This window comes from Pogona vitticeps, chromosome 4, assembly GCF_051106095.1.
Source record: "Pogona vitticeps strain Pit_001003342236 chromosome 4, PviZW2.1, whole genome shotgun sequence".
In the NCBI taxonomy this organism is placed as follows: Eukaryota; Metazoa; Chordata; class Lepidosauria; order Squamata; family Agamidae; genus Pogona; species Pogona vitticeps.
In genome coordinates, this window is record NC_135786.1 from 226,496,184 (window position 1) to 226,522,999 (window position 26,816).

Genomic DNA, 26,816 nt, shown 5'->3' on the forward strand with positions numbered 1-26,816 from the left:
CCTTCTAACGCAGATAAAACATTCAGTGAAAGGGGTAAATCAATTTCAAAATGAAAGAACAACTATCAGACAAGCCGCAATAAAAAGGTTTTTCTATTATTATTATTTTTAAGAACAGGATGAGTTTGGAATTTCTTTTCAGCCTGCAGGTGTCAGTCCTTCACTGTTTTTAACATCTGACTGTAATTTAAGCAAGTCCAGCTGAGAGATACGGCATGTAATTCCTTAAGGCAAGTGATGGTACCAAAACAAAGAAGTTGTTGAGGCTGAGCTTGGTCATTATGGATACTTTTTTAATTCCCTCCCTCGTGAGGGTCTAGGCAAGATTAAGACAATATTTTTAATGTCACACACATGCATTTGAGTGACAGTTTTCATAACTTGAACCAAGCAACCAGTTCAAATTAAATTTGTTTCACATCAGCCTTGGTGGTCTATCATAATTATTATAGAATCACAGAATCATCTTATGGTTGGAAGGGACTTTGGAGGTCTTCTAGTCCAACCTTCTGCCCAATCCCAGACCATTCATACCATCCCAGACCATTCATACCATCCAGGAGAGATCGTGAGCTGTCGAGTCAATTTTGACTTACGGTGACCCTTTTTCAGGATTTTCCAGATAGACAATATTCAGAATTGCTTTACTGTTTTCCTTCAGGGGTGTGCCCTGGGATTGCACAGTTTGCCCAAGGTCACACAGGCTGGCACTACTCACAGGAGGCCAGGTGGGGAATTGAACTCCCCACCTCTGGCTCTGCAATCAGTAACCTAAACTGCTAAGCAGTTGGTCCAGCTTTGGTGGTCTTATAGCTGGGAAGAAAAGACACAGTCTTCTCATTAGAGATTAACTTGGCCCATTCTTGTTTATCTTTCCACCTTGCGGCCAAAATCATCTGCTTAGAAAGGTGTTGGGATGAAATTTGCCAACTTTGTCATAACCTCTTCTGCCAGCAATTTGTTAAAGCTAGCAGGGATAAAGATAAGGGCTTACCGTGGATCCAGAAATTGGTTCGGCAAGTTTACAAGAATAAAAGATATTTGACCCTTGGAAGCTAATCCCACATAATTATTTTCATTACCTGCTTTTATTTTAAACATGAACAGTACAGTACAGTCAAGAGCAGAGCTTGAAAAAATTGTGGTTTGGACCACAACTGGAATCCTGCTGGCTGGGGATTATGGAAGTTGTGGTCCACAAAAGGATCTTTTTCAATCTCTGTTTAAGAGAGCAGTTTGGTTTGGGAAAATATGGTATTCTTGCAGCTTTACTGTCATATTTCTGTGAGCAGGGCTACCATAGTTAGATACTGATTTTGTGGGCTGGTGGTGAATCTCCTTTGGATTTTGATCTGAACTTTACAGGAATTATTGAAAGTACTGAATTCTAGGCCCAAAATAAGTTCAGCAGTGGACAACCTCTATAAGTGTTCAGATTAAAATCTGGAGTGGTTTGCCACCCTGTGAAATTTGAATCACCAGGATCCACTGGATACATCTAGAGAAGACATACTTGGTCATAGTTGGGAGGATCCAAAGTGGAGGGTTCTCCCCAAGAAAATCATGTACACATAGCCCACAGCCTTTTTGATGGAAACATACAAATGCACCAACATTCCTGTTTGAAAATTATATATTTTTTTAAATTAAGGGAATCGAACAACATCTGGTGGTGGTGGTGGGACCACACATATGATGTAAAAGAAATTAATTGGTTTTAGAGTACACACTCTATGGAATGTCAGTTGTATTGTACGATGAAATGCAGAACAAATATAGTAATAGCCGCAGAACAAATACTGTATAGTAATAGCCTCCCCGCGGGCTCGATTTGATTCAAAGATAAAACAGAGGGGGAACAAAAGAATCAGCAATGGCTATGCATTGCCTGAACAAGCAAACAAAAGAGGGGAGGAGGTTGAAACTTATGAGGAATAACATTTTGCTGGTGTGACTGTAGCCTAAGATGATAGAAGACTAGGTTTTGATTGTGAGTGGCTGATGCCATTCTGGTAACTGAAGTGCTTCCCCATTCGTTGCCCATCCCTGGTCCATGTCTTTCTAAATCTAGGATGAAAAGTATGTAGTCTTTCAAGCAGGAGAACCACACATTTGTTAGGGCACTTCTTTCTCAACACCACCCTAAACTTTACAGTGGTGCCTCGCTAGACAGTTACCCTGCATGACAGTTTTTTCGCTAGACATTGACTTTTTGCAATCGCTATAGCGATTCACAAAACAGTGATTCCTATGGGGGAATTTCGCTGGGCAATGTTTGGTCCCTGCTTCGCAAACCAATTTTCGCTAGACAACAATTTTGACAGCTCCCTCCGCACTTGCAAAATGGGTGGTTTCGGGACCTAAGCTTTGCAAGACAGCGATTTAAACAACTGATAGGCAGTTCGCAAAGTGGCTTTCCTATGGCCGATCTTCGCTAGACAACGACGATTCTTCCTCATTGGAACACATTAAACAGGTTTCAATGCATTCCAATGGGGAAATGCTTTTCACTAGACAATGATTTAGCTAAACAACGATTTCAGTGGAACAGATTATGATCGTCTAGCGAGGCACCACTGTAGTTAAGATAAAGAATGACCCTCATCTCTTAAAAGATGAACAACCTTCCCTCTGGGAATCCACTGAGAAGTGCATTTATTTTAATTAAAAAGAACTGAGTGGGCCTGTTTGGACCTTCTGTTTGTCGAATCCCTCCTATGGCACCAAGACAAGTTCTTAAACCCTCAGTTATCCCAAAGTAATTAATCTGTGTATAAATAGCTTATTTTCTCCGCAAGTACAAAACACAGTTCAATAGAATGATGGATCAGACTGGAAGTGCTTCAGTCACCAGGGTTCTGTCAATGCCCTCCGCGCAACACAGGTGATACAACCCGCACAGGAGACTAGCCGGTATTATGCAAACAGTAGGCGGACGAAAATACGATGATGCCAGAGGCATAGTTTTAATTGCTTTTCTTCCCCTAGGTCTCCTTGGAACAAAAAAGGCAAATGTTAAGCTGGCGAACCAACTCAAAGGGCTTTGCTATATGACGCAGAAACACAAACACAGGTTTGTACCAGCAGAAGATATTTTCATTTGCCTCCTGAATGGGATTGATTCCGGGGCTTGGGTTGTGAATCTACAGGTTGAAGTGACCTCGTGGAGTCACATCTTATAGAAGCCTCTCTTCTAAAGACATGAAAGGGACAGTGGTAAAGGTAAAGGTTCCCCTTGACAATTTTTGTCCAGTCGTGTTCGACTCTAGGGGGCGGTGCTCATCCCCGTTTCCAAGCCAGAGAGCCAGTGTTTGTCTGAAGACAATCTTCCGTGGTCACATGGCCAGTGCAACTTAGACACGGAACGCTGTTACCTTCCCACCGAGGTGGTCCCTATTTATCTACTCACATTTGCATGCTTTCGAACCGCTAGGTTGGCGGGAGCTGGGACAAGCAACGGGCGCTCACTCCGTCGCGTGGATTCGATCTTATGACTGCTTGGTCTTCTGACCCTGCAGCACAGGCTTCTGCGGTTTAGCCCGCAGCGCCACCACATCACCAGGGACAGAGAGCAGGATGCAAAAAGTTCACCCCTTAAACTGGCAGTAAATCCATAACTAAACCACTCCTGACTGTTTTCTGCTGATGAACCTCCAATGAACAAGAGTCAACCACCTTTCAATGTACAGTAGCCCATTTCACTGTTGAATAGCTTTTACTCTCAGGAGGTTCTTCTTCATGTTTAGTCAAACTTTCCTTTCTTCTGATTTGAAAGGCCTGCCTTCTGGAGTCATGCTCCATCTTCTACATGACGGCTCTCTTCAAATATTTGAAGACGGCGGGCGTATCACCTCTCAGTCTTCTTCTGAGTAAACATCCCAGGTTCCTCCAACCATTCTTGACCAAGATTGGTTTACAGACTCCTTGCTACCTTTGCTGTTCTTCTCTGAACACATTTCCAGAGGAGCAGCATGAAGTCTCTGGATGGGTCAGGCCCAGAGGTGGCCCAACCTCCTCCACTGCCTGAAGCCGAAAGTGAAATGTTGCTCATGGTATAGTAGTAATAACCCATTCAACAGAGCAGATCTCACTGCCCAAGACCAGCGGGGAGCTGTTTGAACTGGCCAGTGTGGTGAGTGTAAAGGGGCTGTAGCTCTATATGTAGCTAGAAAAGAAAGAAGCAATGCCACCGTACATTGGGGAAGCACCTCCATCCAAAGGTCCTTCTCCCCATTGCTAGAGGCCTAGCTGAGAAGGATATACAGAGCTGCAGGAGGAATTCCCCCCCTCTTTATGGTGTCAGTTACAACAATTTCTGATCACAAATGCACACAAACACCATTGCTAAGAGGCAGAAAGGAGCCGTGCTGATGCTATTGCGGCCAGCACATCGGGTATGAGCTTGAGCTTCCAGAGGAGTTGGAAAACATTAGGGACAGCCACCCCCTTCTTTTAGTTTCAGTTTTGGAGGAGGGGGAGCACCCAATTAAAGGGACCTGAGTGAACACACACAAACACGCACTCTCTCTCTCTCTCTCTCTCTCTCTCTCTCTCACACACACACACACACACACACACACACACACACACACACACACACACACACACACACACACACACACACACACACACACACACACACACACACACACACACACAAACCAAGGAAGCAATTCAGCATCACAGCACCATCTTCCAACTCCATCTCTCATTGAGCGAAATTGGGAGGAGGCTGCCCCAGAGCCAGATGGTCCTCAATGACTAGTGTTGAGGAAGTTCTTGGGTCCAAAAAGTTGCAATTAAAAATTTTCAGAACTGTCAAGGGATGCATTTGTTTCTCTTGAAGATCTGCTGTCTAAGTTGGCTGTCTTGTTCTGTCTACTGATGAGACTGACCTTTATCAGGGCTGATATCAAGACCTCAAATTTTCCCTTCCGGTCTTGTCTTATTGACAGAATAGTCTCACCATAAAATCAATGGAGGCTGGTGACTCCAGTTTCAGAGGTGCTGTGAATCCATTCCGGGTTTTGGCATGGCCTTTGCAGGAGCTTTCCAAGATGCTGAATCCAGTCCCAAAAATGAATCCAGCAGTTTAGATAACTCCTGTGAGCTGCAAACTAAAACATGGAGTGGATTCCCAGCACCTCTGAAATGGAAGAAACCAGCCTCCAGTGTCTTCAGTTACTTCATATTTGTAACTGGGGAAAATAGATCCTCTCCAGACACAGTGGATTAATTGTGCGGCGCCCCATTGCTCTTTGCAAGGACAAGATCTGCTGTAGTATTCCATAAAAAGCTGTCTTAGGCAGCTGTATAAACCTCTGCTAACAAATCTAGTAAATTATAGGTAAATACAGAACCTGAAATAGTAGTCGAGTTTCAATATAGGTCATGTCTTTGGAAGCCTCTGGAAATCCTTGGAATCCTTCGATCAAAACTTTACAAATCTACTTCCTCACTGAAACTTTGTTTCTGCATCATTAAAAAAACCCTTCATATTTGTGAGCTGACTGAAAGCTTCCTCTTGATTCCAAAATTAACTTTCCACTGGAAGTGCCAGAGCATCAAACTTTGCCCCTTGAAATAAACTCAGTGTGTGTATGTCAGGACTTTGGCTATAGTACAGCCCAATGGAACAGAAAGGAAAAGCAGGGCCAATGGTTCTCTTCTTATCTGATCAAGCCTTGAACATCTGGATAGCCTAGTGGTTTAGAGGAGGTTGAGAGTTCGATCCCCCACTCTGCCTCCTTGACAGGGGGCTCCGTTCAATGGTCCATAGGGGCCCTTCCAGCATTGTAGTTCTAATATTACAGTGGCGCCTCGCTTAATGATTGCCTTGTAAAACGATGAAACCGTTTGACGATGAAGTTTTTGCGATCTCTTTTGCAATCGCAAAACAATGTTCTAATAGGGAAAATTGCTTAACTATGATCGGTTCCCTGCTTCAGGGACCGATTTTTTGCTAAACGACGATTTAGAAGTAGCTGATTGATGGCTCTAAATGGCCGCCCGGTGTGCAAAATGGCTTCCCACTGTGTTTTCAGGATGGATTCCTCACTTTACAGGCACTGAAAATGGCCACCCTATGGAGGATCTGCGCTGGACGCTGAGGTATTTAGCCCATTGGAATGCATTGAACTGGTTTAAGTGCATTTCAATAGGCTTTTTCGTTTCGCTTGACAAGGATTTCGCTTAACAACGATTTCAATGGAACGAATTATCCTCGTCAAGCGAGGCACCACTGTATTGCGATCACCATATGGACAGCAACATTGGTTCTGAAACCAACTGTCCGCAACCTGGTACTTTTGCAGGAATGTTTGCAGTGTATAGAAGAGCCCCTGCATAATTTCCCAGGGCATCTGGAGAAGGGCCCCAGATAAAGAGCATAGGGACAATCTAATGTCCCCTGAACCTGGACGTCCACATGTGTCAAAGTATGGACTCAACCATCTCCAGGCAGTGCAGCCCCAGGATGTATCAGCCAATGGATCTGAAGTGTGCCATGATGGGGAAGGATGTCTTTGTTGATATTTACAACATTCCCGTGCCTGTGATGCCATATTTCACAGCTGGACTGAGTGGAGTCTCCTGGGAAGCAGGCCTAGAGGAAAAGGTTACCATTTTCCACATCTGCCCTGTTTTATGGCTCCCCCCCCAAGAGACCCTTTGAGCAGATGGCATATGAGGTTAACCTGGGACTTCACAGAAGATAACATTTTCCCACAATATTTTCTTTGCAAAAGCTATAACCATCCTGAAAAAATATGTGCCGTGTTGTTCTTTATGGCATGAAGCTTTTCTCTCCAAAACAGCATTACAGTAATCTTGTTTCTAAACTGCAGGTTTCTCTCCTGACCTGAAATTCAAGAAATATATTCTAACACCTCTTTTGACTATAGATACTTAAGAGCTTATCTGTCCAAACAGCTTTCTAACCTTTAAATAAGGTTTCGCCTTTTGAATACACTGTTGCAGCTTGCTTATTGCTAGCAATGGCAGATAAGTTTTCTAATTGTAGGCATCTGTTTGCCCTCTGCTTATTGTTGCCCTGTTTTATTTTCCTGTGGCTTAGCTCTTTCGATATAATGAGATGGGGGAAACAAACAAAAAAAGTAGTTTGATTTTGTAGCAACTTTTTTTAAAAAACAATGAAATACAAATTTAGCGAAAAGGACATATAACTCAAACAAACTCCAAGTACCATTGATTTTACTCACATTTGTCGCTTATCACCTATGGCTACAAGAAATATATTCTAAAACATCCTTTGACTATAGATACTTAAGGGCTTATCTGTCCAAACAGCTTTCTAACCTTTAAATAAGGTTTCGCCTTTTGAATACACTGTTGCAGCTTGCTTATTGCTAGCAATGACAGATAAGTTTTCTAATTATTGTTGCCTCTGCTTATTGTTGCCATGTTTTATTTTCCTGTGGCTTTTAGGTTTTAAATTACTCAGTTCAGAAATGTTGGCTTTTTTTGCTGAAATGTCTGTACAGATGGATTGTAATCCACTGAAATGTAAGTCCATTTGTTTAAATGGTGCAACTTTTTTGTTTTCTGTTTTGTTTTAAGATGATATGATACTGTACTCTTTATATTGCTCTGTAAAGCATAGTTTATAGGGACGTGGTGGCGCTGTGGGCTAAACCGCAGAAGCCTGTGCTGCAGGGTCAGAAGACCAAGCAGTCGTAAGATTGAATCCACGCGACGGAGTGAGCGCCCGTCGCTTGTCCCAGCTCCCGCCAACCTAGCGGTTCGAAAGCATGCAAATGCAAGTAGATAAATAGGGACCACCTCGGTGGGAAAGTAACAGCGTTCTGTGTCTAAGTCGCACTGGCCATGTGACCACGGAAGATTGTCTTCGGACAAAACACTGGCTCTATGGCTTGGAAACGGGGATGAGCACCACCCCCTAGAGTCGGACACGACTGCACAAAAATTGTGAAGGGGAACCTTTACCTTTAAAGCATAGTTTATTGTGATAAATCAGGATGTAATACGACTGTTGGTTTGAGTCTGAGAATATTTACTCCAAAGGAAGTCCTGTAGAAAGCCAATAGGTTTTACCCAATAAGGTTGGCAAGGGACGGGATTATCTCATAGGAGGAGTGCAGAAAATAAACAAGTGAATACAATAAATGTTTCTAGTCTTAACCTGAGCTAATGGTGTAGCAGATTGCCTTTGAGAAATGAGCCGAGGAGGAAGTTAGGTAGAATAAGAAAGGCCAATATTATATCAAGTGCATTCCTTTGGAAATTGCTGGGATATGCAAATACCTTAAGGATGAAAAAGTTAATCAGCAGTGCTGCTGCATATTGAAACTGGTTAATCTGTTAATTAATGTGGGGTATAATCTGCGACTGCCATATTACTGTCAAATTTTCAAGTACAGCTGCAGCTGTAATATTATTTTCTAATGTTCCTCTGTGGCTCAAAGAAAGGGAAGGTTCCTTACAAGGTTTCACAAGACACTTTGGTATGCAAATAAAGGTAAATGGTTTAAAAAAGCATGCTGCTTATATATTGCCGCATAGCACTTAAATCGCTCTGTAGGAGAGTTAGAATTTAGTTATGCAGGCTACACATTGTCCTCCCCCCCAGCGAATTGGGTACTCAATTTACCAAACTTGAGAGGCTGGAAGACTGGGATTGAACCAGCTACCTGGGATTGAACCTGGGTTGTGAGCAGAGTTTTGTCTGCAGTGCTGCAATTTAACCACTGTGCCACAAGGCTCCTGGCAGTGAAGACTGCTCAAGTCAGGAAGCAGAAAACTCAATAAGCACCTCTTTCCATCTTTGGCGGTAAAAACAAAATCAAATAACTCACAATGTCATACCCTTCCTTTCATGGAAATCACTTCTTGTGCAACAGGAATGTCTTGCACAAATGGGATTACAACACTGGAAGGACTTCACACTTAGTAGAAGCCTAATAGGATATTGACCATAGTCTCTTTAAGTTTTACAGTGGTGCCTCGCTAGACGATGATAATCCGTTCTGCTGAAATCGCTGTTTAGTGAAATCATTGTCTAGCGAAAAGCATTTTCCCACTGGAATGCATTGAAACCTGTTTAATGCGTTCCAATGGGGAAGAATCATCGTTGTCTAGCGAAGATCGGCCATAGGAAAACCGCTTTGTGAACCGCCGATCAGCTGTTTAAATTGCTGTCTTGCGAAGTTTAGGTCGCCAAAACACCTGTTTTGCAAGCGCGGAGGGAGCTGTCAAAATCGTCTAGTGAAAATCGGTTTGTGAAGCAGGGACCAAACATTGTCCAGCAAAATTCCCCCATAGGAATCACTGTTTTGTGAATCGCTATAGCGATTGCAAAAAGTCAATGTCTAGCAAAAAAAACTGTCATGCGGGGTAACTGTCTAGTGAGGCACCACTGTACTCATATGTAAATGCCTGTAGGGGTCCTGATCCACATTTGGACCTCTAGACCTAGTTGGGGAGAATTAAACATTTCCTCTATCTCAGCTTTTTGCTTTTCAAGATCTCTCCCGCTAAGCAGAAGTAAAAAAAATTAGAAAGGGGGAGAAAATCCTCTGTTGTTTTTATTTGCATGAAGGAGGAGGAGAATTTCCAAAACCAAGATACTGGGTGAGGTCGGCTTCAACCTCCCCTAACCCTCTCCCACCCATTGGCAATGCTCTCCGTCTGAATCAGGATCTGATAGGATTTTTTTTCCACCTATGGGTGAAAAACAAAGAGAGTGACAGAAGTATGCAAATATGAAACTTGGCTATTAGAATCAGGAAATACTGTAAAGTGTGGTTAGAATTAGCTTCTTTAGTGCCTCAAAGAGCTCTGAAGGAAAAGACATATCATGTTACCTGAAGGTCAAATTATACATTACAGAACATTACATTGGAAGGCAGACTCACAATGGTGTTTTGACAGGCATGATCCTGACAGATGTTCATGACTGAATAGTTGTACTTGCTAACAAAGTCCATGTTTACTTCCGGGGGGGGGCACACAAAAATTATCCTTGGCTTCCACATGTGACCAATAGGACAGTGAGACCCAATACTGTACATTCATAAGTCACATGAACCACTCTTGCCACGTGATCCACAAGCCACATCTTCATCCCCACATATCTTTGGTGGACCATTCTACTTGCTTCCATATCACTGATACTAACTCCCACTAGCTTTACAGCTATACTAGAAGTCAGTAACCTTGACCTTTGAGTGTAATGAACCACTCTTGCTGTGTTCTGGTCAAGCAGCCATTCTCCTCATGGCTGCCCGTTCTATTCATCGGCTCTTTATAAAAGATTGGCACAGAAGAGCTAGGATGTGTTTTCTTCTTCCTGTTTTTGATTCTTGTTAGCCCTATTGTAGCTGAGCATGTATTTAGTGTGGGAGGATGTGTACTAATTTCTGTCATGCACAGATGCAAATCTTTTGAGAAGCTGCTCAGCAAAACATTTGTAGGTTTTGCAAAAGAGCAAAGAAGGAAGAGGGGGCCGTGGGACTCAGCTCCGTTATGCCTTCTTCAACCTATGTTCTTAGCTTTTTGGCCATTTCTTCCAAATGACATAGCAGAAATGATTCAGGAAAAATCCAAAGCCAGAGATGAGCAGTACAAGGCCTTCCCCCTCCACTCAGCTCAATGGATCTCTTTGCCACCACTAAATTTGCAGCCAGGCTGTCGAATTTTGGGAGTAGAAAGTAGCAGAAAGGGATCATGTTCCTCCTTTACAACATCGACACCTTAATGATGCTTTAAATTGTGTTCCTCAAAAAGACTCCCAGATCTACCGTTGGGCTTGAAAACAAGCCACGTACTTCCTATGCACTTTGCTCTCAAATGAAATCACAGACCTTTTATGTGGGTGTGCAGCAGCAAATTGTTTCAAACATGTATAACAGAACAACAAGGAAGTCAAACTGCCAGAAAGAGCTGTAACTTTTACATAAGACATCATTTTAAAGAGGCAAGAGGAGAACAGAATAATGGGAAGAAAAAATTGGAGAAGAGATAGCAAAAGAAGAATGAGTGACAGCTGTCATAAAGCCTCTCACAGTAGATTAGCTGGGGGGTATTGTTCCAAGGAATCCAGTACATAGTTCTATACACAAATATTTGCACATACACCTGTAGCTATAGAATACAAAGCTACAAGTTCCCTAATCCTGCTACAGTGGACCCTCTACTTATGGAATTAATCCGTAGTGGAATGGTGGCTGCAGGTCGAAAAGTCTGTAGGTCTCCATTGACCTACAATGCATTGAAAACCGATTAATGCCATAACTGGCCATTTTTGTTCCATTTTTGTTCTATTTTGGGTTTTTCTGGTCTGTAGGTTGATTCTCCGTCTGCAAGTCGAATCTAAATTTTGTGGCCAGAGAAGTCTGTAACTCGAAAAGTTTGTAAGTCGAGCCGTCTGTAAGTCAAGGGTCCACTGTATAAGCTTTTCCCTGATGCCTTGGCTGTAGCTGATTCCTAGGAAGGCATTACTCAGCTGTAGATTTTGAAATACTTCCAGTGTAACAACTGATTTACTAATACTCCTTTGTGATATCAGAGACTTACTCTACCTTTAGTAAACATTTACTTTAACCTGTGATGCCAGAGTTACTAAAAACATTGATGCAGATAAGTACGAACACCCTCTGGTCTCTTGTAATCAAAGGAAAACATAACCTAGCTCAATACAGCGGAAGTAATTTTTTTCAGAGAAATGCTATTGTTATTGATAAAGCTGGAGTCATATGGATTAAGCAGATTATTTTTCCCATTGATTTTCAGACCCTGAAAATCTCCTTTTTAGAATTTAGTGGCTATGTAGCATACCTTCATTCCCGAGAGATCCTAAGTAGTACAGTTTGGTGAGAATTCCCCATATTGACTCCTTTGTACCATCATCCTCGGCTGGTAGCTGAGTGATGGAATATCATTTTTCCAGATATTTTTCTTTGACATCAATAAGATACTTACTGAGAGACAGAAGTCTATAATTTTCTAGATGAAGACAAACAGCTAGAGTAGACTTGGTTTATTGATTTAAAAAAAAATAGAGAATCCATAGCTGCTGTTCTTAGATGGTAGAAAGGAAAATTCCAACCTTGTGATATGGTGATTGAAAAAGGAAAGTTGTTAAAGTGGCTCAAAAAAAGGCAAAAATTGAGATTACCCTGTTGAGATAATCAAAGTTTGGAGTATACTACACAACAAGCATGGGAAAGAATGGACTAACTGGCAGCAGAAGCCACAACTGTCTTGTGGCTTTCTCTTTGGATACTCTGGCTTTGAAACTCACAAATGTAGCAAGATACATGGCAAAGAAAATTAAGTTTATTTGTAAGAAAATAGAGAGAGAAAAGGGGGGAGGGGGCTTTCAATTTTAATTCCATGATTAAGACTGGAGAAGAGGTATGGAAGTGAAAATCAAGCCTGTGGGTCCAGCTTGCAAGCTGTAGGGAATGGCCATCCCACAACAAGACTTCCTGATAGATTCAAGTATCAGCATTCAGATTTATTTATTTATTTATTTATTTATTTATTTATTTATTTATTTATTTATTTATTTATTTATTTATTTATTTATTTATTTGATTTATACCCCGCCCATCTGGCCTAAAAGGCCACTCTAGGCGGCTTGCCATTGGAGGCAATGTTTACTTTGCCGTGACCAATCAAAGCCAAAACACACAAACTGCAAGATATGTTGTTGTTGTTGTTTAGTTGTTAAGTTGTGTCCGACTCTTTGTGACCCCATGAACCAGAGCACGCCAGGCCCTGCCTCCCGGAGTTGGGTCAAATTCATGTTGGTAGCTATAACCATCTCGTCCTCTGTCGTCCCCTTCTCCTCCTGCCTTCACTCTTTCCCAACATCAGGGTCTTTTCCAGGGAGTCTTCTCTTCTCATGAGATGGCCAAAGTACTGGAGCCTCAGCTTCAGGATCTGTCCTTCCAGCAAGATATGTAGATGAGGAAAATCATGTGCAAAGACTAATATTTCCACTTGAGGGAGCAGCTCTGCCAAAAAGGGGGCAGGATTAATATGTCGTCTGTCTGAGAATATTAATCTTGGAATCAAAGAAGCGATAGAACAGAAGGGTGAATGTACAGGAATCCCTCTCTACTTTATCGCCCCCAGTAACACATAGACATGTCTGTAAGTGTGGCTGCTCTTTTCTTGACTTCTAACAGGAAGAATAAATGTATCTTTGAAGAATCTGTGTTCCAGGGAAGCTTGTTAGCTGTATTTTGTATCTTCACCTGCATGAGCATCTAGACAAACCTTCCATCACCTGGTGTCCTGCAGATGTGTTTCACAGGCTCATATTTGGATGATCTATCTCCAGACAACATCCTTTGGCTGCATCTTTGGTGTCCTACATATCTAATTAAATCTTTTCCCCAGTGCCTTGTTCCTTAGCCACACAATAAACTGATTTGGTATCTATAAAACCTGTGTGCCCTTTTGCTTTAAATCATTTGGTTTGTTGGTCTTTTGGCTCAATGTTATGTAGTCTGTCTGGTTCTCCTTCCATAAGTGTTTGTCCTGCTTGACCAACCACAGCTAAAATGTTGAATTAGTTCCTGTTATATTCCTTACCTGGAGCTTGTGTGTACTGCTAAGGAATTCTTCAAATGACCTTCTAGATCAGCTGTAGAATTGATATGGTTGAGCACTTGCGTGACCAGGATGTTCCTCAGCTGACTTAAATAGAGCTTCAATGGTCACTACTGAAAGGGGATGGGGCAGTCTAAATTTGAACATAAAATAACATTCAAATCAAATTCAGATAGGGACCAAAGTTGGCAAACTGTTACTAGACCATCTGGCTTTGCTTGAAGCTAAATTTAGGAAAGTTTGGCAAGTCCTTAAAGGTTGTGTTCACCTTTCTGTTAGTATTGTCTTTGTGGTGGATATAAGAGTCTTGGTGTGAGGAGGAGATTGGAAGATGGTGGATTTAGATTTTTGGGGGGAGAAAGTTAGATTGCTAAGCAAGGGCTGATGTGTAGTGAACCGATAAAGACCATTAAGGACTGTTTAGTTCAGAACAAACAATGTTGGCTTAACCTTTAATCTTTGTTACAATAAACTATTTCTGCTTTGTATAAAATGACATGTTGTCTGGACCTCTGTCATTAACACTGAAAGTTGTTGTGAACAACTGGTGGCAGCTGAACAGCTCGTGGCATGAGCCTTGATTTGGTGAAACAATCAAGGGGTGTGCGGGGAACACAACAATCTTGCTCATCCCTTTATGCAGCAGAGAGAGAGAGAGAGAGAGAACCTGTTATTAGAGATGGGCACGAATCACCAAACCTTCAGACAAACAGGTGTCCAGTGGTTCCGAGCCCCACCTTCTATAGCGGCTGTGCACTCAGAAGCCGCATCCCAGTTTCCCTGCCCCGCCTCCTCTGGGTGTTGCCTCTGAGCAGGTGCCTGCCAGAGCAGGCGGGGCAGTGAAGGACCAATTGGCATGAACTGCTGAATCAGCAGTTAGTATTAATCTCTACCTGTTGTTTAACATAGTACCTTGCAAATAATGCAGGCTCATTGGGGATTTGGTGAGTCTGTTCTAGTTGTGATTTAGTTTAATGTAAGGTAAAAAGGTTCCCCTTGACATTTAGTCAGTCTTGTCTGACTCTAGGGTGCGGTGCACATCCCCGTTTCCAAGCCATAGAGCCAGCGTTTGTCCGAAGACAGTTTCCATGGTCACGTAGCCAGCGTGACTAGACAAGGAACGCCCTTACCTTCCCACCGAGGTGGTACCTATTTCTCTACTCGCATTTACATGCTTTCGAACTGCTAGGTTGAAAAGAGCTGGGACAAGCAACGGGAGCTCACTCCATCGCGTGGATTCGATCTTAAGATGGCTGGTCTTCTGACCCTGCAGCACAGAGGCTTCTGCGGTTTAGCCCGCAGCGCCACCACGTCCCTAAGTCACAAAAAGAGTAGGCCCACTGAGTCTATGGAATGTATAAAGGACTTGACTCACCAAATCCCTGCTGATTAAATGATCTATTCTAATTGTGACTGCCTTTCTTTCTTTTAACTGTACTTTCTAGCTGCCTGTGGCATTCGGCTCTAAGTGAAGTGTATTGGGTAGGTCTAATCCTGAAGTTCTCTTTTTGTTAGTAACTGCCCTGTGTGCCTTTATCCACTGTTTGCGATGCATGGTAGAGCTGGGTTGATTCCAAATGATTTTATGGCACAATAAAAAGCAAGTTTCGCTATCTTCACAGGAGGTGCTCCACACCTGTCTTCTGCCATGTTTGATCAGCAACTGATGTCAAGTGGCATGGGCTGAATAAACATGGCTGATTTCTTTTCTCAAAATAGACGAGAGCTTCAATATAGAATATTTTTGGAAGGTTCAAAGATATTTGTAAAGTACAACTAACTTTCCCCCTGGTTAGGATATATCACTTTGTGTATCCTTAAAAGATGGAAGAATCGTATGTATTCAGCACATATTTTGCTTTTTCTACAATCGGCCAGTGATATTTCATGGCTTTGGGGAGATTTGAACCCAGGTCTCCTGAGTTCTAGTCCAGCAATCTCTGTCCACTTGACATTCGCTTTGTAGCCAGATAGGACAAGGCTGTATGTTTTTATTCAATTAATGCCATCGTGTTTTTAGGTTTTTATGTTCAAGGTAAGAGTGCATATGGGATTAGAGAGTTAGAGTATAGTCTTCTAATGTCTCCTGAGGGAAAAGGACCCCACCGAGACCAATGGACGTTGCTTCCAGTTAAATGAAAATGGGATTGTAACAGAATTTTTTTTTTAAACAATGCATTTGCACCTTCAGACAACTTCCATCCTGTTTTGGAAAAGGAGATGAGTAGTCAAATAAAACCTATATTTTTGTTTTGTGCAACTAAGATGTGTGCATTAACATTTGTTTTGGAACAAAAGAGGTTTGAAATGTCACATGAGGATTCTCAATGCTGGTTAAAACCAAACCTGCTAAGGATGACCCTCTGTCTCAAGAGCGTAAGATGATGATATTTCAAGAAACTGGTATTAGTCTGTAGTCTGTTGTAACTACAGCTGATTTCTTTGGATGGTACACCTGAAAAGTGGGCTGCGACCCATGGCTGCTTCTACCAAATACACCTTTATCGTCTTGAAGGTGCCATGCTTTTGTTTTAAAATAATGAGCAAGTTTTGCTTACGGAATGATCCTACTGGAAGAAAGAGCCCAAACTCTCTGGCTATGCACTGCCTCATTTAACTGCATGGTCTATAGTATTCTTGGGCCAAATGACAAAGGCATGAACGCAGCTCTGTGTTTAAACAGCCCCACCCTGCCCGTAGTGGCTGATATGTGGATAAGTTAACAAGAGGAAAACCCTGTAGCTGGTGGCAATAGAAGGGTGACATGCCTCTGGATTAGTTACAGAAGACACGGGCTTTCACAGGCCATTGGCAAGTAGGTGTAGAGAACAGCACAATGGAGAAGTCACCAAAGTAAGTTTATAGTTTTGGATTGTGGTAGTGAGATGGAGTTTGTTTTTATGGATTGTGCTAGGAGCTGTGATTGAGGGCAAGGGATTTGTGGAGGTGAGAGAGGGAAACTACATCTAGGGAGACAGTGCCTACAAATTGCTCCTGAAAGATGCTGGTGGCAAACTAGGAGTCCATGATTGCTTTAAGGTGCTTTAAAATTCACTTGAACTCAGTTGTGTTTAATGCTATAATTTGTCTATTTGTGCTTTAATATTATAGCTTATTGATTTTGTTTTTTAAAAATAGCACCTGCTTTTAATCATGTTGGGACCTCCTTGAGTCCCAGTTCTGTGGGGAAAGTGCAGTATAAATCAAATTAATAAATATAGTCTAGTCCAAAGATGGAAGAAGTTATATTTTTGAATGACATCTCCCACAATATCCTGGGATTCTGAGAGTTACCGTATTTTTCCGTGTATAAGACTATACTTTTGTCTAAAAACTTTAGACAAAAAATTGAGGGTCGTCTTATACACGGAACTAAGCTGAGGAGAGAACAAAAATAAGTGGAGGGGAAAGCAGGGATCAAAGTGATCTTGCAGGACTTTGATTCCTGCTTTCCCCTCCACTTGCTAAGCCCCAATTACATTTCTTAATTTTGGGTTAGAAAAGTCTTATACATGGGGGTGCCTTATACACGGAAAAATATCGTATGTTCTTACAAAGTAACATTGCATATATCTAGCTTAATATGTTTTAATTTGCATGCTTGACAACTCAGGCACATAGCACTGAAAGGTTTGTATGTCTGGAGGGATAATGTTTTAAGGGAGAACATCCGACCTATGATCTGACCCTCAGTACAGAGCCACTTCGTGTATCCTTAAAAGATGGAAGAATCAGTGAAACAAACTTGGGGAGGAACGGCAAATTGAATCTGACATTGCCTGCACACCCACCTCCACCATAAAAACCTGCAAATTAAGCAGTGAAATAGCACAATAAAAGCCTTTTCTGCATGCCATCCAGCCTTCTTTCAGAAAGATACAAGGTTTGAACAGCTGCAGCTGGGTCAGAGCCAAGTTTGGGATCAATCTTTACCAGGCTGAATATTCCCCTAGAAGATCTCTAAAGATGCTGCTCAGTTCCAAGTCCCTTAGAACATTTTCTGCTTGGAAGATTGTGCTGCAGAACGCATAGTAATAGAAGCGTACTGTTAAGCTTGGGTGTGCAACCATTTTAAATCCTAATTCTGTGCAAAATAAGGAATGTCTAAAATTGATGGGATTTGATGTGCCTGATTTTGTATATGGTAGGCGGTTAACTATGGCAAACTAGAGGGTTATTATATCTAGGGCTGCTTTCATCCATCATGGAGACAAGAAGATTTTCAAGGCTCACTTCTGTCTCCAGAGTTCAATTCAAGGTTTTCTGAGAAGGAGAAAGACTATTAAATTAGTTTTACACTGCAATCCTTTGTATACTTATTGGGGAACCAGCCCTAGGAATTCACTGAATATGAACTTTCTCTGAGTAAACATAGCTGCAATGACACTGACAAGCCAAATCAGAGTGATACAGCTTTGCTGTAGTTTGATTTGGAGTCTATCTTTGGTTTGATTTACAGCCTATCTTTCACTTCTGTTCACTTTGGGTCATCACACAGGGACCCTGGATAATTCTAGCTGCATTTCAGCCCATAGCCCCCCTGCCTTCTTTTATTCCTCTGTTCCCACCTCTGCCAACCCTTTTATAGTTTGCTTTTTTGAAAACAAAATGCTTAGTGCTAGAAGTGATCTAGCGCTAAACTAATATATTAATGCAATGACTCAGCACTGAACTTGCTTATTGAAAAAAGTAAACAAAATGTGGGGGGCATTCAGGGGACAAATCATAGGGGCAGGTGTTCCCACAGTCCCTAAACATCATGTGTCAACTGTCTATATCACCACAACACGAACCACAGAACACCCCCCATCCTTTTGCAGAATGAAAGGATTTATCACATGGGGATCAATTCCCATTTAGTAGTTAGGATTATGCAGCAAGTCTGAGAAGTAGATGAGTTGTAATCTTCACATAAATGGAGTCAAATTTGAAACAAATCTTTTGCTTATTTAAAAATTAAATTCTCAAACACTCCTGTTACTTAACTGGTTGCATGAGCTCTCCTTAAGTGAAGCAGCAGTAGCAGATGAACAGTTAAACAAGATTCTGACCCCTTTACCCATAGAAGTACTTCTACAGAGTGAGTGTATAATATCTTTAGAAGGAAGGGTTACTTTGTACAGTGGTAGAGTATACAGTTTGCATGTAGAAAAGCACCAGTTTAGTATTGGTATCTCCAGTTAAAAAATGTAGAAGGTCAAGGGGAAAAAGGAAAATTCCCACGAGAAATCTTCTAAAGCTACTGCTATTTTTAGCAGGTAATAGTGGACAAGAGCAGTGTGGTGTGAAGCACATATATATTCTTCCTGGTGAAGTGCAAATTTTTACTTAGGAAATGGTACCATTGCCATTTTGCATGGTGTCTGAGATAAGCTTGTGCGAGTCTCACAGTAGTCTACTGGATCTGATGATAAAAGTTACCGTTTTTTCAATGCCATGCCCAGATCTCAACCAGCCTACCAACACATGGGGGTTGAAGCTGACTTGTTTCAAATCAAACTACAGTAGGACCCTTGTATCCACAGGATCAGTATTTGCTGATTCACTTATCCACAATCTGAAAATATTACAAATATTAAAAGAAAAATACTAGAAATAGATATTTCTAAAGATGAAATTACCAGAACTGGCCACTAGAGGGGGACAGATATGCTATGTATACTATTTGCTATTAAAATAGCATTCAAAATAATCCTCATTTTTCAGTATCTGCAGGGGATACTGATCTGGAACTGTTCTGCGGATATGGAGGTCCTACTGTATTCAAAACAAAGCCTTTCTTGCGTCCCAGGAAAAGAGTCTCCTGACCTTTGGCCTTTTAAGACTAGTTTATGATTAGTTAGTTTACCATCATTCTTTTTTTTTTTTTGTAGGCTGAACAGTCCTACATCAAAATTCACATGATCATTAAAATTCTATCATAAACACACATCGCAACAACCTTCAGAACACGGCAAAAGAGCCCGAAAAATCCACAACAACCAACACATCAGAATTGCTCGTTGGATTTGTTTTAAGCAGATGTTTATTTTCTGAAGCCAGAAAGATGTAACAAAATTCAAAAGTTAACTTTAAAGGATATTTGAAATGAATTTTTGTGACATTTTGAGAGGACGTTTTCAGGTTTTATGTCCTTAATTCGCATTGGCTTTTTTAGGTAGGAAAACAACACTAAAAACTAGCAACAAAAATAACTAGCCACAGAAGAAGTAATTTAACAATCTAGTCATTTCTCTAAGCAACAGATTACTTTTTTTCAGAAACATGAATATATTAATGGAAGAAGGAACGATTGTTGTTATTTATAGACTGTTTCCAGAAGCAACATTTTTTTTCTATTTAAGGACTGGGTTCTTCACTGATTCTATTGAATTTGTCCTTGAAGACCAAATGACATTCCATTCATTTAGATTTGTTCTGTTTTCCTTCTCCTTGAATCCCTGTGCCCTTTTCGCCCCTCCAAAAAAAAATACTGGGTTTATATTTTGTGCTACTTGGAACTGGAGAGCCCTAATCATATTGCCCTCGAACGCTTAGTTCTACAGCACTTCACAGGCACTTTAGCGCTAATGCACCATATGGAAAACAGGAAGCCACAATCAAGGAGGCACAGGGAATATATTTATGGATGTTAGGAAATGTATGTCTGATACTCACCCCTTTGCAACCCCCTGGGATAGAGACACACCCAGTGTAGATGGAGAGTGAAGCCCACAATAGCCAAGGTGGTAGCCTTGCTGGTAGTAACCTTAGTGCTAGATCAGGGATCAGGGAACTTTTTTACCTTTTACCCCCCCAAAAAATTTATATACGCCAATATTACCCCCTTGATTCGAAAGGAAGGAAATCATACATTATTTGAATTCGAAATCTTATTGAATCTATTCAAAATTACTTTGAAAGCTTCAACTTGCTTGAAAACTTCAGGTTTTGGAGAAATGATATTGCTTCATCTTGGATATGAGAGCATCAATATTGGGGCTCTGCTCATCCTCATTACCCCCAGGATTTTCATTTTTACCCCATTTGGGGTAATTTACCCCTGTTCCCTGACCACTGCGCTAGATAGTTAACTCTTAGGATGAGTAAGAACAGGCAAAAGAAAATATTTCTTGGCCCAGCAGGTTGTTAGTCTGTGGAACTCCTTGCCACAGGATGTGGTGATGGCATCTGGCCTAGGGGTTACCATAATGCAGCCTGTGTGCCCATTGTTTGCTATGTCCATTCAGTCCTGCTGTTATTGTTTTTGAGCCGGAGTTTTTCAGAATGAGCTCACGAGGGCTAACCAGGTTCACTTTGAACTGATGATCTAGATATATGTTAAGCTTGTCTCCCTGTATTAGAGTGGCAAAGAAATCTTAAGACTATAGATTTGTTTTTTTTCCTCTTCCTCCAAGGCTGTAACTAAAAGTGGAGATATTAAACTGGGTGAACAGAATCCAAAGCACCTAAAATGAATCTGTACTGCCAGTAACTTTATTTCTCCCTTGTCAGCTGAATCTAGAATTTCAGAGACAGCTAGATAGCCGTTTTCTGCAAGCATGATGGCAAACCGGCATCACCTATTGCGTGTTAAGAAAAAGGCCTTGTCTAGGAATCATGTGAAGCGGTCCTTCAATTTCACTTTCACTGTGAAGCTTTAATTTCACTTTCCAAAAAATCACAGATTCTTCATGAAAGAATTCTTCTCTGAAGAACCTTTGCATTTCTTCTGTAAAGTTCTTTAGTATATGTATTGCAGTTCTTTCCCCGTGACTGGCAGTCCGAGAGAATTCCAGTGTAGCAACGTTGTGTGACACGCACAGGGTTGTAAAATACAGCAGTATAATCTACCATGTGTCTCCAGCTTTATCTTGAGCAATATCTATAAAAAGGGCAAGCTGAGCAAGCTGTGTATTATTTGCCGCCCTGCTTTCATTGCACTCCTGCCCAAGTTCCAGGATTTCCATGAAGTCTCAGCAGATGATACATCAAAAAACGAAACAAAACCTAGCCATAACTTCCCAGTTTGTCTCTGGTCAGCTCCGCCTCAGACAACTCTCCAAATAGAGGCCCTCTTCAGTAAATTAGGGCGCACAGCCACCCTGAAAGCTCCTTGTTAACTGTATTTACTGTGGAAAAGCCAAATTTGCTTGTGGGCAGCTTGTGAACTGACCTTCAGTGAGTTAATCGGAAGTACTCTGTTTTTGCCTCAGGTGAGCGACTGAGAGCCATTTCCTCATCCAAGAAGAACTGGAATTACCAGATTAATCTGCTGAGGACCAATTGCCTCTGTTAAGGAACCAATGCTGGTTGCACATGCTGATACTATATGGATTACTGAGCATTTATAGAGATGCGGGTATTCGTTATTTGTATATGAATACAAATACCCCGTACAGCTGGAGTTAACAAGGGTCCCTCCTGGCAGAAGGAGGGAAGACAAGTCTCCTTGCAAGGCTGATGAGTGGCTAGCTGACCAGGTGCTTTGGAGCGATTGGAAGGGGCTGGACACTTGTTAACTCCAGCTGTGTGGGGGTATTTGTATTCGTATACGAATACCCCCATCTCTACTGAGCAACCAATAACAAGGCACCTTTTCCAGCGCTTTCCATAAATAGATAAGCGAGCAAACACAAGTACCACTGTTGCTGTTGTAAAGTGCCACAAAGGCACCTCTGACTTATGGCAAATCTATGAATGAGCAATGTCCAACATGTCCTGTCCTCAACTGCCCTGCTCTTGTAAACTCAAGGCTGTGGCTTCCTTTAGGGATTCAGTCCATTTCGTATTGGGTCTTCTTCATTTCCTGCTGCCTTCCACTTTTCCCAGCATTATTGTCTTCTCCAGGGAATCCTGCCTTCTCATGATGTGCCGAAAGTGGGATAGCCTCAGTTTCAACATTTTTGCCTCCAAACATAGTTCAGGCTTGATTTGCCCTAGGACCCACTTGTCCTTCTTTCTGGCAGTCCAGGGTATCAACAAAGCTCTCCTCCAGCACCATGTTGCAAATGAATAATTTTGTCTCCTGTCCAGATTTCACACCTATGCGTGGTGACTGGAATAGAAGCCTGTGGATGATCTTGGTCTTGGTCTCCAGTGACACATCCTCACACTTTATAATCTTTTCTAATTCCTTTGTTGCTGCCCTGCTGGGTCTCAGTCTTCTTCAGATTTCTTGGCTGCAGTCTTTATTAAGATCGATGAACTGGATAGCTCAGTGGTTTAGGTTTCTGGCTGTGGAGCCAAAGGTTGGGAGTTCGATTCCCCACTGTGCCTCCCTGTGAGGCTTGATGGTCCATGCGGTCCCTTCCAGCTCTACAATTCTAAGATGATGGTGTTAACTGAACCAAGGTCTACGAAATCTTCCACTATTTCAATGTCTTCATTGTTAACCATAAACTTGTGTACTTCTTCCGTAGTCCTGATTTTGGTCTGAATGTCTTCTTAACCAGCACCACTGTCTGATGTTTATGTTGATGCTCCTTTCCTGGATTGGCTGGTATCTTCCATGCACACCAGTGCATAGATGAGAAGCTGCAATAAATCTCTTCAGTATTCTCATGGGCAGACTGACTTTTGTCACACTCTAGCTTTTTCCTAACAGTGTCCTTGATGTTTCCGTACTTCTGGGTACTTTTTAATCTTTCTTTACCACCTATCAGACAAATTTGGCCAATGCATTTAATGGAAAAGGGATCTCTATCACAGCTGCATGCTCATGTGGTATACAAAATAACATCTACTTTTGCTGTTACTGCGAAATATACTTTTCTGGAGATGGGAAAGCAAAAGGAATTTGCAGGGGGAGCAGAATTCCACCTGGCATTTAAGCTCCCCAAAGCCACTAGGTGGCGCTGCAGAGCAATGAAAAGTGTTCTTTTGATAACATAATAAATACCTTTGATTTAATGGTATTTGACAACAATGGTAATAATAATATAGCTCGTCATCTGCAGAACACCTCTGCTTACTATAAGACAGTGCAACATAATAATATATGGCTAATGTATTGAGTTCAAATTCTTGGTGCTGGATGCACTGCATCCAAGGATATTGAAGGAACGGGCTGATGACATTGCAGAACCACTGTCTATTATTTTCTTGAAATAATGGAGGATGAAATGCTAGATGATGGGAGGATGGCTAATATTGTCACTGTCTTCAAAAAGGTAAAAAAGAGGATCCTGGGGACTACAGACCAGTCAAACTGACATCAATCTCAGGGAAAATTCTGGAGCAGACTATAAAGTAGTATGCAAGCATCTCGAAAATGGTGCAGTAATAACTAGAAGCCAGCATGGATTTGCCAAGAACAAATCTTGCCAGAATAACCTGAACTAATTTTTTATTGGGTAACATCCATGGTAGACGGTGGGAATACTATAGATGTAATATATCTTGACAAAGCTTTTGACAAAGCGCCTCTTGATCCTCTGATTGGGAAACTAACTAGGTGTGGGCTGGATAGAACAAATGTCATGTGGATAAATGGTTGGTTACAGAATCATAGAAAGTGCTTATCAATGGCTCCTTCTCCTTCTTTGGAGGATTCAGGTTAATGGTGGTGACGGAGGAGGAGGACAGGAGAATGAGGCTTATTTTTAATCAAGCAGAAATTGTTATAGAGTATTCTTCTTTCTCTTTTACAAACTGCATCAGAATTATTCTGTGTGCACAAAGTGGCATTCTTACATTCACACCCAGTCTTATTAAAAAAAAAAAGCAGAGTCCATACTGAAAGCTGGAGGCTTTTATAAGCCAGAAAACACACAGACATCATTATCCAGGCCATTAAAGAGAAACTGAAATGCCAAGAAATGAGATGAGGAACATGGAGGAAGCTGTAAGCTATTCTTTCTTTCTTTCTTTCTTTCTTTCTTTCTTTCTTTCTTTCTTTCTTTCTTTCTTTCTTTCTTTCTTTCTTTCTTTCTTTCTTTCTTTCTTTCTTTCTTTCTTTCTTTCTCTCTTTCTCTCTTTCTCTCCACTAAAGACTCATTTTAAAAACTTGTTCTGGAAAATAGAACTGTCGTAAATGTCACATCTTGAAGCCAAATGCACTTTCTGTGTTCAGTTATGATTTGGTACTGTAGAGTTGTCATAGGTTGTGTTTCCCTGTTGGTTTGTTGGGCCCTTTTCCTTTGTTCTTCTGACATTCTGAACAAGAACACTGGCTTTTTGCTGGAGGAGCATGTCTTGGGAACCGAAAAAGGCCACAAAGCTGATTGTATCTGTCAGTCATTTGCAATGAGAGGTAGGTTAGAAACTGTGTAATCTACCAACGTAATGCTGGATTTTAACATGGTGTGAGCTTCCTTAAAACCACAGGTTCCCCATTTTGTTTCCACAAGCATCATCGGACTACAACGCCAGCATTCCTGACCATGCCTGCAGGGGATTATGAGGGTTGTAGTCTAGCAACATCCGAGTACTGAAGAGCGGGAAACACTGATTTAAAACTTACTTTCCTTTGTAGTTACAATGCCCACAGCCATATTTGATGCAGCTGTTTTTCTCCCTCAAAGGAAACCTCTAATTGCCTAATTCCACACTCTAAGTACAGAGAATACCTTCACACAGGGTAGTTTTGAATTATTTTTAAAATTATTTTTATATTTTACTTTAAGATTTATTATTATTCAGAATTATATTGGGTGTAAAATAATGGCTTCCTTGCTTCCTTGCTCTTCTTTCTTTCTGTCATAATTCATGCCTGTTCCCTGTCTGGATTTTTTATTCTTGAGAATGGCATTCCCAATCATTTGGGAATTATACGATGAGTACAGTGAGAACTCCATATAACAAATCAGAGTGAGCAGTTTTACACAGTGAAGCTTATCAAGGTTGGAAGCAATGCTTTCTGGCTTTTCACTGCCCTCTATTTAAATACACCTCAAGCTGGAGGGGGTAGAATGGCCATTGCTGCTAGACATTGCTGCTAGACATTCCCATCTGTTCTGCTAGGAGAGTAAATGATGAAAAAAGAGATTTTTTTTTAATAGATGAGAACATATGTGACAAACACCCCATGTTCAGTGTGATCCCCATAGGCCTACTTCTGGAGCAAGCTTTTGGAGAAGCTGCATAGTTTTCCTATCCAACAAGATTGGAGATAACAAGATCAGATGCGAACATATTGATGAAGTGACGCAGCGATAAAATTTTCAGGAAAGAACATGGGAAAAAATGAAAGGAAAAATGGCAGTACCCCTACCGCCCAAAACCCACACAGGCACAAATTAAAATGAAAACAATTTTCACATCCACAAAACTACACCAAACTGAATCGATTTAAAAGCACATTATTTAAAAAAGCCCCTGCCAGCTAGTTGGAAAAAAGCTTCTTGTGCAGCTCATATAAATCAATTTAACTTGTGTGTCTCGTGCCCGGAAATTGGTACATTGATTTAAATAATGCTTAAATCAATGTAACTGTAGTTCTTGTTGGCACTAGGACTGCACCCTCTTTTAAAAAAGAAATTGATCAAAACTGTATTATTCAAAGCCACATTGCAGGGTCAAAGGAAAGTGTGCTGCTCATATACTGCCACATAAAGCTTAAAGCACTCTCTGAGCAGTTTGCAGTTTGATTATGCAGACTGCACATTGCCCTCCTTCCCTCTGGTGAGCTGGGTACTCAATTTACTGACCTCAAAAGGATGGAAGACTGAATGAACCTCAAGATGGTTACTTGGGATTAAACCCAGGTTGTGAGTAGAGATGGGGACGACTCACCACTTTGGCGAGTCGTCCCGCTTAGTGAGTCATCAAAAGTTGACACGTCATGAAGCATGAAGTTGCCCCCAATAAGTGATGAATAATGAAGTTATTTGTTGATTTGTGTAGTTGTTGTTGTTTAGTCATTTAGTCGTGTCCGACTCTTCATGGCCCCATGGACCAGAGAACGCCAGGCCCTCCTGCCTTCCACTGCCTCCCAGAGTTGTCTCAAATTCATGTTGGTTGCTTCGATGACACTGTCCAACAATCTCATCCTCTGTCGTCCCCTTCTCCTCTTGCCTTCACACTTTCCCAGCATCAGGGTCTTTTCCAGGGAGTCTTCTCTTCTCATGAGATGGCCAAATTATTGGAGCCTCAGCTTCAGGATCTGTCCTTCCAGTGAGCACTCAGGGTTGATTTCCTTTAGAATTGATAGGTTTGTTCTCCTTGCAGTCCAGGGGACTCTCAAGAGCCTCCTCCAGCACCACAATTCAAAGGCATCAATTCTTCAGCAGTCAGCT

General features: G+C 41.5%; 1 protein-coding gene and 1 long non-coding RNA gene across 2 annotated transcripts in view; both read left to right on the plus strand.

Moving 5' to 3' along the window:
• The window catches only part of LOC144588586 (uncharacterized), a 404,395-nt gene that overhangs the window by 154,358 nt on the left and 223,221 nt on the right, over positions 1 to 26,816 (plus strand). The gene's annotated exons all lie outside the window — the stretch shown is intronic.
• The window catches only part of FER1L6 (fer-1 like family member 6), a 118,653-nt gene continuing 108,153 nt past the window's right edge, over positions 16,317 to 26,816 (plus strand). The window contains exon 1 of the mRNA XM_072999299.2: positions 16,317 to 16,452. Coding sequence (XP_072855400.2) covers positions 16,436 to 16,452 — 17 coding nt within the window. The 5' untranslated portion in view covers positions 16,317 to 16,435. The remainder of the gene's footprint in view (positions 16,453 to 26,816) is intronic.